Raw genomic sequence first — 17,041 nt, 5'->3', positions numbered from 1 at the left:
AGCCAGGACTGTGCATCCCCCCGAACCTCCAGTGTCTCACAGTGGAGGACTCCTGGCTGACACCCAAAACAATGTGTGCTTAATTAACTAACTAATTAGCCCATAAACAAGCAAATTCTTTCCATTATGGAAGCTGGGAAAGGAAAAGGGAGGAGCAGGGACCACAGTTTTATTTTCAATTTTGGAAAAATGTAAACATTTACATCCTGTTAGTTAATATTGGTAATTTCTTGCATCCCTACTATGTGCCAAGTTGCTATTGTTATTCAGTGGCTCAAGTCATGTCTGACTCTTTGTGACCCCATGGGCTGCAGCACACCAGGCTTCCTGTCCATCACCATCTCCTGAAGTTTCCCCAAACTCACATCCATTGAGTCGGTGACGCCATCCAACCATCTCATCCTCTGTTATCCCCTTCTCCTCCCGCCTTCAAACTTTCCCAGCATCAGGGTCTTTCCCAATGAGTCAGTTCTTTGCATCAGGTGGCCAAAGTGTTGGAGTTTCAGCTTCAGCACCAGTCCTCCCAATGAACATTCGTTGGATTGATTGATTGATTTCCTTTAGGAAATTTCCTAAAGGGTTGATTTCCTTTAGGACTGACTGCCTTCAGGATGTGCCAGGTGCTTCACAAACATTCATCTCAATCCTCACAACAACTCTAAAAGGTTTGTCTCATTTTCCAGATGAAGGGTAGAGGGTGCAGAAACCTGTCCATCTCACAGCACCGGTAAGCGATGGAGCTGAGCTTCCAACCTTAATTCCAGGGCCAGTGTGAAGCCCACTGCCTCGCCTCTAGAAACAGGGAGGCATCCACTCCAACACCAATCAACTGAACAACAAGTGCCAGGGTGAGGGCCATGTGTGCCGAGTTAAAGAAGAAGTTCAGGAGAAAGGAAATGCCAACATACACCTTCGGTCTGCTCCTAATGGGAGAAACGCTAGCATGCAGCCTGTAATCTACCAGACTGGTGGCCGTGTACACATGTTTCCCAAACCAAAGTAACACAACTGGAAACACAAAATGAGAAGTGCAGCAGGTAGAATAAAACAGAAGCTGCTTCTCTGGTGCCCTTCTGACTCATTATTTTCTTTCACTCATAAACTTCTTCATTCTCAGCTTCTCCCACGATTTGACTCAGGAAAAAACAAGAGCCCTTCTTAGAGGAGAAGGCATGGACCAGGAGAAGAGGTGGGAAGAAAGATGCTGGTTTGAATCCCTTGACAACGTGAGTCCGCTGCAGCCCCCTCCTCGGCAGGAGAGCAGGCGGGCCCACTCAAACTCCTGCCAACCATTCACCCTGCGGGGCACCCGCTCAGCACCAATCCCCGGGGGTATTGAGTGGTCCCAGGGGTGCTCGGGACGCTCCAGACACCATGCCCGGGTAACAGGAACAAAAGGCAAGAAAACCAAATGCAGTAACACCACACAGAAGGTGCCATAAAAGGAGAGGGGAACCCACACGTCAGTCTAGGGGAAGGGGAGAGGCCTGGAAAGAGAGACCACCAGAGTCAAGTCGTGGAGAACCAGAAGGAACTGGCCTGGCCGAGGAGCCTGGAAGGGTGTCCTGGCAGGAGGACGCAGCAGCAAAGACCCAGCACAATCAAAAAATAAAAAATAAAATAATTAATTAATTTTTTTAAAAAAAGGAAGAGGATGGGCAGGGTGCAGGGACTTGGCAATGGACCACGTAAGCCCCTGAGTGACGGTAACAACATCAGGGTATCTTGGGGGGTTCTGGCTGGGGGCTGGGGGAGCCCAGGGGAGCATAATGAGTGCAGGGGGCTGGGGGCACCAGATGGCAGAGTGAGCTGGGGAAACAAACGTGAGGTCAGCACAAGGTCAGCACCTAGAGCCGAGGAGACTGCGCGGATGACACAGAACGAGAGGGCGGAGGGGATGGGACGCTGAGGAACACGGACTGGACTGGGGAGGGGGCCACCCAGTATCAGCCACAGAAAGAGGGAGAAAACCAGAGGAGGTCACCAGACAAGCCAAGGGGAGCAAGAGTTTCCAGAACAGCGGTCAGAGTGTCAGAGGCTGCACACACCTCCACAATCTGGCTTCCTAAATAAGCACTAAACTAAGAGTTAGTTAACATGCCGCATCAAATTACAGTGAGATGAGCAATAATAACACTGAAACACACAGCAAGAACTTCAGAGGAAGAAAAGTTAGGTGATTGCCTAACACAAAACAACACACGCAAGTAGCTAATCCACACCCAGGGACAGCTCCCCTTCCAATGGCAGGGCTCAAATGAGGGCAAGGCTACAGGTAATGCTACATTTCACCTTGCTGCAGAAAATCATCAAAAATGCCAATGGTATATGTCATGTGATGGTACTTAATTTCAATTCAATCTACTATTTTCCAGCCATCAAGACCTCTATCCCTTGGTATATACCCCACTGGCTTGGGACAAAGCTGTCACATGTTTCATAAACTCAGAAAACACATTTAATGACACCAGTAGCCCTGGCTGGAAGTTTTATCAGATATGAGCTCACGGTAAAGAACCTGCCTGCCAATGAAGGAGCCATAAGAGATGCTGGATCAATCCCTGGGTCGGGAAGATCCCCTGAAGGAGGGCATGGCAACCTACTTCAGTATTCTTGCCTGGAGAATCCCATGGACAGAGGAGCCTGGGGGGCTACCGTCCATGGGGTTGCAAAGAGTCAGACACAACTGAAGCGACTTAGCACACACACACATGACCTTGTGCAAATTCCAACAGATTTCTTTCCTGAGGTAGTCTAGTTCATTTCTGGTTCTTGTAACCACAAATCCTGAATGATATCCAACATTTTAATTTGCCAAGAAATAGAAATTTTAAATATTAACTATCATTATATTCTAAAAGAATAAATATTTTATATTTTAATATATAAGAAAAAAGACCAGAAGCTCAAAGTAAACATTATTCCTTTAAAGTGAGTACTAGCTCTTTGAAAAATCACTTTATTTTTCTCATTTCTCTGCAGGTTACTGATACCTTCACCAGCGACTGGATCCAATCCAAGAATTGGCACTTGGTAACCAAAGGGGTTCAAGACCAGCATATGTTTGTTTGGCCAGAAAGTTACTTCAGTTTTTAAGTAAAAATAAAAGGCTCATTTTTCATTTTCACCAAGAACATTATTGAACGTGTTTATCATTTTGTTCCACTACTTTCTGCCATTTTCCAGGCAACTTCATAATTTCATCTTCCCAAATTTTTTTATCTTTTTGAGCAAAGAACTATTACAGGTGCCTTGTACAGTCTTCCAGGAAATGGCAATTTTTTTTCATCAGGAGAATTTTGCAAAGACCAAAAAAAAAATCCAAAGACATCCAAAGGCACAATGTCTGGTGAATCTAGCAGAGGAAATCAGAACTTGCAAGCCAAGCGGTAAGTTTTCGCCTGGTCATCAAAGAAACACGCGGTCTTGCGGTCCTCTGGCAGAGGACTGTGCACGCTCTGTTGACCAATTCCACGCAATTTTCATCAAGTGCTGCCTTCAGCCGGTCTAACTGGGAGCAGTACCTGTCGAAATTCATCTCTTGGTTTTATAGAAGGAGCTCATAATAGAGGACTCTCTTTCAGGCCTACCGTATCCACAACGCTACCTTCTTTGGATAAAGACTGGCCTTTGGTGTGGTTGGTGGTGGTTCAATGCACTTGCCCTATGAACTCTTCTATTCTACATTATTATACAGAATCCAGTTTTCATCGTCCCTCACAGTTTGTTTTAAAAAACAGGTAATGTTTTTGTTATGTTTAAGTAGAGACTCTAATGCAAAAATACGCTCAAGACAGTGTTTCCACTTAACTTATGTGGCGCCCGAACATCAAAGCAGTGAAGATGACCAAGCTGGTGCACGTGATGCTCCAGACTGATTTCGGTATTTTGAGCATGCTGCCTCCCATGCAGCATAATGTTGACTGTTCTCAATTAATGTCTTGTTTTGATCGCTATCAACTTCAACTGATCTACCCGACCATGGAGCATCGTCCAGCAAGAAACCTCCAGCACGAAATTCTGCAAATCACTTCTGACGTGTTCCTTCAGTCACAGCACCTTCTTCATACACTGCATAAATCTTTTTTTTTTTTGCTTCATTTTCGTTTTTACCTTTCTTGAAATAATAAAGCATAATATGTTGCGTTTTTTTCTTCCATCTTCAATACTAAAATGGCTACACAACAATTCACCAATCTTGGTTAAGTTTTTGAAAACGCATGCTGATACAATAGCTGTCACCATACAATCTAACAAAATTGTTTTGAGTGAAGTTAAAGACAACTAAACGCTACCAGAGCCATCTTACAGGAAAAAAACGAATCTTTTGGCCAACTCAATAATAAGTCTCACATTTTTGTTGAATTGAAAATATGCATGTCTTTATCACAACATTCAAGTATAAACACTATTACTCCTAATTACTACGTTTTTTAAAAAAAAAAACTTTACAAAAAAATTTACAATATCAATTTGAATGAGTTTCCCAATAGTAGAGATGAATTTCATTTTTTCTAGAGGCCTTGACCATAGGATCACATTTGGAACGTTAAAAACCTCAGTAGCAATTGAGCTGGAAGTTTCCATTAGGTCCTAATTCCTTCTTTTGCCCACCCTCCGCCTCTGACTTTCATTCCCACTTACCCCCCAAACCTTCACACATGGCCTCACCCGATCTCTACCTTCCCTTCTCAGCCAGTGTGCCCCTAGGCTGAAGCAATTCAAGTTTCATTTTAAATTCTTCAGGAAACATACTACCTAACGGGTCAGAACCTTTCAGACAACTGCTTCCTAAGTGTCAGCTGAACCTTGTGAAACTGTGCCCTTTCAAGCACCACAGTTTTATTTACAGTTGTAGGGTCATGATTTTCAACTTGAAAGGGCCATTAGTGTAATGGAAAAAATAAAATAAAAAGGCAAGACTTAAAGTAGCGAGTGTCTCCTTGAAAGTATTAGAGTTAGTTGCTCAGTCCTGTCCGACTCTTTGCGACCCCATCGACTGCAGCCTGCCAGGCTCCTCTGTCCCTGGGATTCTCCAGGCAAGAATACTGGAGTAGGTTGCCATGGCCTCCTCCAGGGGATCTTCCTGACCCAGGGACCGAACCAGGGTCTCTCTCATTGCAGGCAGATTCTTTACCGTCTGAACCACAAGGAAAGCCCAGCTGTCTCCTTATGAGCAGTCAAATTAAACCCTAGAGTCTGTCATGCCCTCTTCTTGGGACAGAAAAAAACATTCCTGCTCCTCATATTGATTTTCAATGTCATACAAGTATTTCCAGAAGAGCAGTAAGATCCTGTTACCTTTGCTGAAGAAAAACAGGTGAGGAAGTGGGTAATTTTGAACCAGATTTTAACTGAAAATATAGGCAACACTAAGAAAAGGAATAATAAGGTGTAAAAGTAAATTTCAAAGGTCTTGTCAATGGAAAGATAATTTGTTTTTCTTACACAATACTATTTTTTAATGAAAAGTGATTTAAAAACCTAAGTAGGCAAGTCCCATGGACGGAGGAGCCTGGTAGGCTGCAGTCCGTGGGGTCTCGAAGAATTGGACATGACTGAGCAACTTCACTTTCACTTTTCCCTTTCATGCATTGGAGAAGGAAATGGCACCCCACTCCAGTGTTCTTGCCTGGAGAATCCCAGGGACGGGGAGCCTGGTGGGCTGCCGTCTATGGGGTCGCACAGAGTCGGACACGACTGAAGCGACTTAGCAGCAGCAGCAGGATTTCCTCGGTGGTCCCGTGGTTAAGAATCCACCTGTCAATGCGGATTCCATCTCAACGGGTTCCATTTCTGGTTGGGGGAAGATAAAACATGCTACAGAACAACTAAGCCCGTGGCCACAGCTACTGAGCTCCAGCCCCTGGAGACTGTGCTCAACGAGAGAAGCCCCTGCAATGAGAAGCCTGAGCGCCACAGCAAAGACCCAACACAGCCAAAAGTACATAAGTCAATACTTTTTTTTTACCCTCTACACAAGTGAGAAATTAAGCTCAAGGGAGGAAAAGTCCCTAAATCAAAGAAATCCCTTTCATTAAAAAAATTAAGTGGCAAAAAGAAAAAAAAGAAATCCCTTTAAACTTTTTTTTTTTACTTTTAAAGGATTATTATTCTTTTTTAAAGTCAGGTCTTTGACTTACTTTGTTACTTTTAATTATGGTAAAATACACGTAACATAAAGTTTATTTTCTTCACAATTTTCAAGTATATTCACACTGTCGTACAATCACTCTCTAGAACTTCTTCGTCTTGAAAACTTAAACAGTGTTAAACAACTCCATCCTCTGCCCCCTCAACCCCTGGCAACCACCATTCTACTCTGCATCGTCATGAGTAGGACTGTTCCAGCTCCCTCCTGAAAGTGCAATCATACAGCGTTTGCCCTTTCGTGACTGGCTGATTTCACCTTTGTATAACATCCTCAAGTTCAACATCCGTGTGGTAGCATGTGTTTGAATCGCCTTCCTTTTTAAGGCCGAGTACTATTCCATTGGGCACACAGACCACATTTCGTTTAACCATTCACCACCAGTGGACACCTGGGTTACGGCCAACCTTCCATGCCTTACTTAAAAAAGAATTTATTTAACCTAAGCAGGCGCTGGTGCTGGAGTTAGAGCACCAGTTCACATCCCTCCTATCCATGGTAGCACAGAAAACAAATGTGAAAGAGAAAGAAGACAGAGGGGGGAAAAGAAGACAGAAAAGACAGGGATACTGCCGCTGCGTGAGTGTTCAGTCACCCAGACTGCACACGGTCACGCCCTCAGCAAATCAAAACACTGACAATGCTTGGTTCTGATGAGGGTTTTCAGATACCAGAAATTCATCCAAACATTTGTTTGTGAACATGCATATGGACAAACACATGCTGGGCGTTGCAAACGCAGACACAGAGCCCCTTAGAGGATGAGGACGGCCACAGGACAAACAGCCAGCAGGTGAACAACTGCAGACAGTGGAGAATGTTGGGGGCGACAGGGCCCAGCCCCAGGCCAGGCAAAGGCCGGGATGGGTTTCCAGGGCTGAGTCCAGAGCAGGAATGCAGTGAGGAGGGGCACAGAGGAAGGAGGAGGTGGGGGTTGGGGGATGAGGGGCCGGCAGGGCAAGACACGGCCATGAGAGGCTGAAGCAAGAAACCCACTTGGTGGAAGGAGAATCTCAATGAGCAGAGCCCCGGAACAGAGCAGAAAAGACAAAAGCCAGGCCTGAGGAGGCGACAATCAGCAGACAAGAGACAGCGGTCCCGTGGCAGGCCGCAACAGGCCAGCATTCCTCTCCTGGCCTGGCCTGGAGAAGCCCCATCTGTGGAAAAGGAACTGCGGTTCAGGAGGATAAATGAAAATTGCAGCAGCAGACACTGGCACTCATGACAAGCTTACATTCTTGTCTCATTCCATTAAGTGGAAAGACTGTGGAAGGTCAAAACAGATCCCAAAGAAGGCTACTTCGTAAACCATCAATACAAACTTCTCTACTTGATTCTCTAGTTTTGCAAATACGTGCAACCTGCCAAGTTACTCCATTATAGTTTTATATTCGTATTTACTTTTAACACCCCTTCGTTCCAAAAGGAAATGGCATAGGCTACAACTTCACGTTATCTGATAGACACGTGTCATGCATGGGCTTGCAGAGCTGCAAAGAACTACAGGGTGATCTGGCCACAAAGAGAGCTTGGACCCCGCAGACAGCAGCTGAGGAACTAACTGGATCCCAGAGTAAGACCCGCTGGGTCAGCGTCCTGCTCAGGGGCCCAGGCGGCCATCGTGGGACCGTGACAAGGAGACAGTGCCAGGTGCCCGCTCTGGGCAGGAAGGGAAGCAGAGGGATGCGGTTCCCACAGGACCAGACGCCCTATATTCCCTTCCTATGTTTTCATCAACCATGCAATGCCTCTTTCAGCATATCCAGGTGCCAGGACCTGTGTCTGAGTGCTAGAAGCCCCACAGGGGGGTTGCCACTGAAGGACCAGTAAATGTTCCCTGGAGGGTGGCAGGGAAGGGAGAGTTCCCAGTGGGAGAGAGTGTGGGGACACTGGGCTTGGGGTGGGGCACGCACTCAGCAGGCAGCAATTCATGGACAAGGCCGGGCGGCATCGAAGGCACCAGGGGGACACAGAGGAGACCAGGAGATCCCCAGGGGAGCCTTCCAGCACCTCGAGCTGGTGATCCAACCACGAACAATGATCCAACCGCGTCTCCTGGCTGGGACTCCAGGACCACCGCAGGGCAGGTACACCTGCCAACCAGCCACTCCTCCCAGTTTACACGGCTGCCCCCTGCAGGTCTGGGGAAGGTCCACTATTGAGGGACTTCCAAAGCCCTGCATCTATAAGGAACTCAGATTATAAGGAGTATGCATGCATGCTAAGTCGCTTCAGTTGTGTCCGACTCTCTGTGACCCTATGGAGTGAATATAGGCCACCAGGTTCCTCTGTCCATGGGATAATGTCCAAGATACTGTCCTCTATCCAAGAATACTGGTGTGGGTTGCCACGCCCTCCTCCAGGGGATCTTTCTAACCCATGTCTCTTTTGTCTCCTGCATGGCAGGCCGGTTGTTTCACCACTAGCGCCACCTGGGAAGCCCCCAGTCCCTGGAAAACCAAAGGCTTTCCCAAGCTCCCACTGTCCCAGAGCAGCCTGACTCCCCATCAACACCCTGTGTCTGCAGCAGCACACAGAGAGACCAGACCCTCATCAAAACCCAGCTGGGCCTCCCTCATCACCTCATCCTGGGGTATGAACATCTTAATTGGATTATTTCTCATTACTTCTCTATTTTGTACAGTTTATTCTGACTCTTTTCTACAATCATTTCAAGGTTTTAATATCATGATGTTCTTTCTAATGACACTGTTCTCTTCTACATCATCCAGGTCATTCTCAAAAACATTAAACATTGAAATACCTCAGATTGAAGACTTCCGTTGTGACCCTCAAAGTAGCCTTGGATCACTTAGGCCTCTTAGCCACTCAAGTCTCTACTCAAAAAAGACTTTGTGAAGAATTATTGTTTGGTTATTCTTATATTATTATTATTGTTTTATTGTGGTTATCATTAATTTGGTCAAGGTTGTTTTTATTTTTCATTACTGGTAACTCAGATACAATCCCTTTAACTCCCCACTCTCCATTGTCTGAGTATAAAGCAGTTCATTAAAGCAAAATCACATCCAGCGTTTTGGTTTTCAGCCTTTTATCTCAAACAGTACAACAAAAGTAAACATTAAAAATCAAAACAAAACCTCTATAGCAATTTGTTGAATGAAGACCAGTGAAGGGGTTTTCCTGAAGGTATGCAGATGGTGAGCACAGCTTATCTATTTTCATTTTCACATCTATAGATTCATCTCCATAGAAAACTAAACTGAAGGTTTGCTCTGCTGAAGGTAAGAACCACATACATGACTTCCCATTTCATACTCTTCCCTTTCAACTAATGATGTCCCTGAAGTTCTTAGTTTTTTTCAAAGTTCAGTCTCGCCAGATGTAATAAAATATCTTATTCTAGAGAAATTCAAAATCACTGCTTACAGAGCAGAACTAAAATAACGTCCCTGAGATTTACATGTGTCCCCAAATCTGAAACCAACCATACAATCTGTCAGGGTACTATTCTCCAAGAGTTCTAGAAAGTATTCCCCTGAGATGCTATAAGTCGGAAAGTAAGATCATAGTTCAATTTCCTATTTTATTTAAATAATTATTTTGTAGCTTGGTGAAAATTACGATGCCCTTTTGATTATGGGTTAAATATTTGAGAAAGCTTAACATTTCGTCACAACTTCCAAAAGAAGAACAAATTATCCTATTCAGGTGAATTTTTAAAAAAAGAATTATGTAGTTCTTCTAACTACATTATTGGCATTTGCCATTCTGAGAAGAGATAAATTCTGAAGAAGCTGGCAGAGTTAAATGTAAATTACAGGCTTTACAAGTGAATAAAAGAATTTTCCAAGGCAGCCAAGTAATTATACTACCTTGAAAAAGTACTCATATCTTAAAATAATAATCTGTTATTAATGGAACTATTGGAAGTAAAATGAAATTCAGCACATTTCAAACATAGCCAGAATACTGAATAAACTCAGACCATACAAAGATTCATTTCTTAAGTAATTCATGATTAACAGACACACTTACCTGGAAGCATAAGAAAAGAAGGTTAGGATGAAACTACATCATTCTTCCACTGAGTAAAAATATCTTGACTTTCCTCCTTGAAATGGAAAGGAATCTAAAAAATAAAAATAGGAGTCACTTCTGGGAATTTCCACGTCTTAAATATAGATGATATTACAAAATTTTAAATCACTTAGGATCTAAAATACAATTTATCCAACCAAAGTCCTGCCCCAAAAAGCAGGATGGTATTTTCCCTGTTCTATTTTAATGGGTAAAATGCAAAGCATTTGTTTAAAAAAAAAAAAAAGATCAAGGTTTAAAATAAATGCCGAGAGCCATGTAGATACGTGTGTAAAAGCAAAGCAGAGTCACACTCTTGGAAAAGAACCCAGAAAAAGCAAACCTCGCAGGGAGGAAGGGTGCCCGCTGGCTCCCGAAGGCGCCGTGGCCTGGGCTGTGCGTCCGCAGCGAAGCCGCGGTTCAGGTGGGGTCGGGGGACCGCGCGCCGCGCCGCCACTTTTTTCTAATGGTCGGTCGTAGGGAAGGAAGAAATGTTACAAAACAGCAAACCCCCGGGAAGTTGGAGAGCCCAGCTCCCCCGGCAGCGCGCCCCCACCGCCCCCGCAGACGCCCCCAGCACCGCCTGCGGGACCCGCCTCCTCCCCTGACGGCCCCCTCCGCCCGCTCCGTCCAGCCCTGCGCCCCCCGGCCTTTCAGGAATCCACCGAGCGCCCCTCGGTCCACGGAGATCAACGAGGACGCAAAAGAGGTACGAGCACAGCACCGGGGAAACACTCCGGAGAGAATTCGCCCCCGCGATTAAATAGAGGCGAATAATTCTATCTTCAACTCCTTTACGCAGAGTCGTGTTTTCCCGAGTTTGTGATTTCATCTCATCTGTCTTTATAATTCAAGTCATAGCGCGCGCGCGCACACACACACACACACACACGAAAATCCTCTATGGTTCCCGTTTCACATGCAGGAATAATAATAATAATTTTTTTAAAAAAAGGTCTAGGGTGGTTGCAGGGGGACAAAGACAAGATTGATAAGCGGTTCAGGTCCGCGGGGTCGGCCTCCCGGTGCCAGTGCTGGGGGCTGTCACGTGCAGTTTCTCCCTGCGCCCAAGTTTGAAAGTTTTCTCTGCAGCACGGACACTGAGTCAGTAAGTACGGAGTGAGGTGTGTCACCATAGAAGGGGCCATCTGGATCCGCTTTCCTGTGGGTTAACTGTTGAAAGGGTGGGCTAGCCGGGGCCAGCCCCCCCACGCCGCCCCGCCGGTCCCCCCGCTGCGCAGCCTCTCCCGGCTTCTCTCTCCAAGCCCACTTCCGTCCCTGCCTGGCTAATTAATCTGTGTCTAAATGGAACTGCAGTTGGCAGCCCCGCAGCAATGCCAAAGTCGAATAATCACTTGGACCTGAATCCGAGTTGTTTTCCATCCTTGACAACAAATAAGGCCATTCTGGGGCCTGCGGGCCAGGAGTTGAAATGAGTTTATAATTTGGCTTCCAGTCTCCCATTCTAAATATCCTTTTCTGCCTTTTCTGCATGCAGGGGTGGGGCGGGGGAGGGCAGCTTTGGAGGCTGATCACCAGCATGGTCTTTATTGATATCCGTAATGAATATTCTGTGCCATCTAAGTAAGAGGGAAAGTCCACATCATTCAAAACCACACTTGTTTTAACAATGAAACTAAATAGGCTGTCGGCTCATGCTACCACATGATCAAATTAATAATCTAATTTGTTCTTCTCACTGCAGCAACTGGAAGAGAAACGCTGGGTTTTTTCATCCACACACAGAGGCCCCATTCATCCGTCCAGCCCCTGAGTGCCTGTCCTGGCAACGCCAGACTACAGGTTAGGAGTTACAGGACAGCCCTGCTTCTCCTCGCCTCCTAGTAAAGCACACACGAACACTCGGCTCCTCGGCTCCGGGAAGCACATTGTCTCCTTGCAGTTCCAAACATCAGGTGCCCTAAGAAGGTGGTCATCTCTCGCTGGTAATAGAAAAGGAGAGACACAGGAAGGCAGAACCACTGGCAAGACTCCCTAGAGGTCAAGATGAGAGGGGAGGTGCCACCATGGAAAATCACTGGAGGTGAGGCACAGATACACAGAGGACAGGGGTCTGTGCAGCTGGGCTTCTCCTGTTAGGAAGATGGGAAGGGTTGTCACCCACTTGTCTGCCACGTGCCTGCCTCACACTGCAAGAGCTGCTCCCAGGGTGAGCTCCTGCCATCCCCACAGCAATGCCATGGGAGTCTGCAAAAACCTCCCCATTCTACAGATGGGGAAAATGAGGCTCAAAGGTGCTAAGAAGCCTCTCGGACAGATATATGGTAAAGCCAGGATTTTTCTGACTTCAAAACCGAAGCTCTAAAAAGAAAAAGAAACGCAAGCCTCGACTTCCTCGAGGATCTAACACGGTGGTCCTCATGAGTGGTTCTCCAACAGGTGGGTGGCTGCCAGCGGTAACCTGCAGACACGCGGCCGGCATCCGAAGATCCTCCCCAGACTCCTGAAGCCCTCATTATTCACAAGAAATCACAGTGACAAACTGCTCTTGGACAAGCCTTTCAGAGTATCGAAGACAGACAATAAGAATGCGCTAAAAATAAAAGCTAAATCCAGAAAGCAACTGCAGGTGCAAAGCAGAGACAAGCACCTTGCTTTGTCGAATTCAGAAACTAGTTCTCAAGGACACCCCTCGGGCTGAGTTCCAGGTCTGAGGGCTCCTCTCCAGTTATCTGATGCCCTGGTGCTCTCTTCCGTTTGGCATAGAGAGAGAGGATTATGGTGGGGCTTCTGTGGCCTCTCAAGTTCTGGTTTTGGTAAAAAGTGAGCAGAAGGCACAATGTGCATGAGAGTGGCTGGGAGAGGCTCCATGGGAAAACTACATACTCAGTTTTGGAAATTTCCCAGTTGGGATTTGAAAGGTTGGGAAGCCTGCCCCCGCCCACCCCCCACAGTAACAGAGTTTGACATCCATCAATTAGCAGCACTCCATAAATAAGTCAGCTTTTAATCATGCCAAAGGAGATCGCCAAAAATTAACTATGGAAAAGAGCAGCTGAAAACAAGGACACTGAGGTCAGTACTATTTTAACAATCTGGGAAGCTGTGCTGTTCAACATACAATGAGTAAGTGAAAGTTCCCAGGACTTCCAAAGAACTTCAAAGACACGGCTGGTCTAATGGGCTGCCTATAATCATCCACGTACCTTAAGTTCCAAGGCTCCCTCACATTCATACATGTAAATCTAAATCTTTAATCCATCTAAACCACATCAGTATCAGACACACTGATTCCTGAAATATGAAAAATAAGACAAGACAAAAAAGCCTGCCTAACATAACAAACCAAAGCAGCGATAGACCAGAAACATACCAGCCAACTCAAGCTGCCCAGTGGGATTTTTTTTGTGCACATGTGGATAATAATATACATGTTTTAAAATCTTGATGGTAGTGTTTTCATTTGTATTAATCAACGGAGTCCTCTGGGTAACTGCTCTGGGAGATAGGGCAGACTTAGGGTCGGGAAGTATGCAGCCAACTTCTAAAATTACCCTTCTCAAGAATGTTTCAGAAAAGAAAGTGCCCTTGGATGCTACACGTTACAAATGTCATGTTACTATATTCTTGACAAGATTCCTTCCACATTAAATAATTTTACTGAAAACAGTACATTTTAGGAAACACTTTAAAAATCACGAGTTCTTCCTTCAAAACGCTGTCTTCTGTTATTCTGTCAAACAAACAACAGAGTCTCTGCGTCATGGTCTTGTGTGTAAAGACCGAATGAGATGAGGATGTGTTGTTGTTCAGTTGCTCAGTCGTATCTGACTCTTTGTGACCCCTTGGACTGTAGCCCACGAGGTCCCTCTGTTCATGGGATTCTCCAGGCAAGAATACTGGAGTGGGTTGCCATTTTCTCCTCCAGGGGATCTTCCCAAGCCAGGAATCGAGCTCAGGTTTCCTGCACTGGCAGGTGGATTCTTTACTGCTGAGCCACCAGGGAATGAGATGATGCCCCTTTCTCATTCCTAATCCTGCCTGTGGAGCAGCCATCCTCACTTTCTTCACTTCAATTTATCCCTCTGATGAACAGTGATAAGCACAGATCAGTTCAGTTGAGTTGCTCAGTCGTGCCCGACTCTTTGCGACCCCGTGGACTGCAGCACACCAGGCTTCCCTGTCCATCACCAACTCCTGGAGCATGCTCAAACTCATGTCCGTTGAGTTGGTGATGCCATCCAACCATCTCATCCTCTGTTATCCCCTTCTCTTCCCACCTTCAATCTTTCCCAGCAGCAGGGTCTTTTCTAATGAGTCAGTTCTTCACATCAGGTGGCCAAAGTATTGGAACTTCAGCTTCAGCATCAGTCCTTCCAATGAATTTTCAGGACTGATTTCCTTTAGAACTGACTGGTTGGATCTCCTTGCAGTCCAAGGGACTCTCAAGAGTCTTCTCCAACACCACCGTTCAAAAGCATCAATTCTTTGGCGCTCAGCTTTCTTTATAGTCCAAATCTCACATCCATACATGACCACTGGAAAAACCATAGCCTTGACTAGACGGACCTTTGTTGGCAAAGTAATGTCTCTGCTTTTTAATATGCTGTCTAGGTTGGTCACAATTTTTCTTCCAAGGAGCAAGCGTCTTTTAATTTCATGGCTGCAGTCACCATCTGCAGTGATTTTGGAGCCCCCCAAAATAAGGTCTCACTGTTTCCACTGTTTCCCCATCTATTTGCCATGAAGTGATGGGACCAGATGCCATGATCTTTGTTTTCTGAATGTTGAGTTTTAAGCCAACTTTTTCACTGTCCTCTTTCACTTTAATCAAGAGTTCTTCTTTGCTTTCTGCCATAAGGGTGGTGTCATCTGCATATCTGAGGTTACTGATATTTCTCCCAGCAATCTTGATTCCAGCTTGTGCTGGAATTTCTCATGCCCAGCATTTCTCATGATGTACTCTGCATATAAGTTAAATACTCAGGGTGACAATATACAGCCTTGACGTACTCCTTTTCCTATCTGGAACCAGTCTGTTGTTCCATGCCCAGTTCTAACGATTGCTTCCTGACCTGCATACAGATTTCTCAAGAGGCAGGTCAGGTGGTCAGGTATTCCCGTCTCTTTAAGAATTTTCCAGTTTGTCGTGGGCCACACAGTCACAGGCTTTAAAGCAGAGGCAGTCAACACAGCAGTAGATGCTTTCCTGGAACTCTCTTGCTTTTTTGATGATCCAACAAATGTTGGCAATTTGATCTCTGGTTCCTCTGCCTTTTCTAAATCCAGCTTGAACATCTGGAAGGTCACAGTTCACAAACTGTTGAAGCCTGGCTTGGAGAATTTTGAGCATTACTTACTATGCTATGAACAGAACTGCCAAGGTGATGAGCAAGATTATATTGCTAAATTATTTGAAGTCTCTTTTAAAATGTATGGGTCTAATGTTGCCTTAAAGGGTATCAAGTATAAGTGTATTTCCTTAAATTTCAAGCATTTACAAAGTGCCTCCCACCCTAGTCTGTGGGGTCCCCATGAGGGCCCTGTGTGCACCGTCTCCTTTACTGTCAACGTGAAAACTGCTAATGCAAGGGAGAATGAAATGATTCATATGCTAAATAGAGTCAAAAATAATATGCTATTAGAGCATCGGAAAAGACAGGCTAGAAGTGGAGGGAATCAGAGTTACCGCCAATCTCTAGAAAAGAGACTAAAGTGGTCTGTTTGCCATCGATGGTGAGACCAACCACACATCTTTCTCCTACGTCAGTTGGGATACAGACAGACAGCTGATGTGCGAGCTAAGTTACTTCAGTCATGTCTGATCCTTTGTGACCCCATGAACTGTAGCCCGCCAGGCTCCTCTGTCCATGGGATTCTCCAGGCAAGAGTACTGGAGTGGGTTGCCATGCCCTCCTCCAGGGGATCTTCCTGACCCAGGGACTGAACCTGAGACAGCTGATGCTCCTTTATAAAAGAGAGCTCCTTCTCTGCAGTCTGCAGTTACACTCACACGCCCTCTCTGAAACCCCTCTGGGGCAGCCCTGCCCTTCTGAGACGCTGCAGCTGCCAGGCATGTGCTGACATCACCGATGCTAGTGAGGGAGACCTGTAGCACTCAACCCTGGGCACAGTGTGGGATTCGGGTTTTCATCTGTTCTGGACTGTGTTGAGGTTCTAATCCCAATACGTTGGTATTTGGAGATGGGGTCTTTGGGAGGTAGTTAGGTCATGAGGGTGCTACTCTCTTGAGTGGGATTAGTGCCCTTGTGAGATATAACAAGAAAGCTAGCTTGCTTTTTTTTTTCCGCTTTGTGAGGACACAGTGAGAAGTCAGCTGTCCACAGCCCAGAAAAAGGCCCTTATCAGAAGCAGACCATGCTCACCCTGTGACCTTGGACTTCCAGCCTCCAGAACTGTGAAGAACAAATGACTGCTGCTGATGAGCCTCCCAGTGTGTGTTTGGGTGTTTTGTTATAGCAGCCGGGACTAAGGCATCACCTTAAATGTGTTACTATGAGACCTTAGGCAAGTCCGTAATGTCTTCGTCTGTATTTCCAGGTCTGGTTGGATTGGGCCAGTGGTTCTCGGTGAAGGAGGGTGGTCTTTATCAGCTGCCCCCCTTCCCCACTAGGATTCCATCAGTGGGGAGATACATACATTACAGAAACAAAGAGCACAGATGAAGGGAGATGAGCAGGACAGCACCTGGACTTGGACGTGAAGATGAGGGGAGGAGCTTTAAAAAGCAGAAGCTCTTTCAAGACTTAAAGGTACAGCCTCCTGAGTATAATGATCTTACCAGACTAGATGATAATGAGTAATCTGACCATCAAAAGCATGGGTTTGTCCATTAACCAAACATCACACCTCACAGAACTGACAGAG

The 17,041-nt window shown here is 45.7% G+C and overlaps 2 protein-coding genes across 4 annotated transcripts in view; one reads left to right on the top strand and one right to left on the bottom strand.

Moving 5' to 3' along the window:
* Positions 1–17,041, bottom strand: part of CSGALNACT1 (chondroitin sulfate N-acetylgalactosaminyltransferase 1) — a 338,995-nt gene that overhangs the window by 164,442 nt on the left and 157,512 nt on the right. For 2 of the 3 annotated variants that reach the window (XM_027529738.1, XM_027529737.1), the window contains one exon: positions 10,151–10,244. The gene's annotated coding sequence lies outside the window, so the exon portion shown is untranslated. Of the gene's footprint in view, positions 1–10,150; positions 10,245–10,535; positions 10,698–17,041 lie in introns of those variants that run through there. The other variant, XM_027529736.1, reaches the window with a different exon arrangement.
* Positions 10,536–13,599, top strand: LOC113884793. Its single transcript, XM_027529742.1, has 2 exons — positions 10,536–10,901; positions 11,898–13,599. The coding sequence occupies exons 1-2, from the start codon at positions 10,659–10,661 to the stop codon at positions 11,964–11,966; spliced, it is 312 nt and encodes a 103-aa protein (XP_027385543.1). The 5' UTR covers positions 10,536–10,658; the 3' UTR covers positions 11,967–13,599.

This window comes from Bos indicus x Bos taurus, chromosome 27 (genome assembly GCF_003369695.1).
Source record: "Bos indicus x Bos taurus breed Angus x Brahman F1 hybrid chromosome 27, Bos_hybrid_MaternalHap_v2.0, whole genome shotgun sequence".
NCBI lineage: Eukaryota > Metazoa > Chordata > Mammalia > Artiodactyla > Bovidae > Bos > Bos indicus x Bos taurus.
Note: the sequence above shows the minus strand (reverse complement) of the source record. Positions and strands in the feature narration are given on the sequence as shown.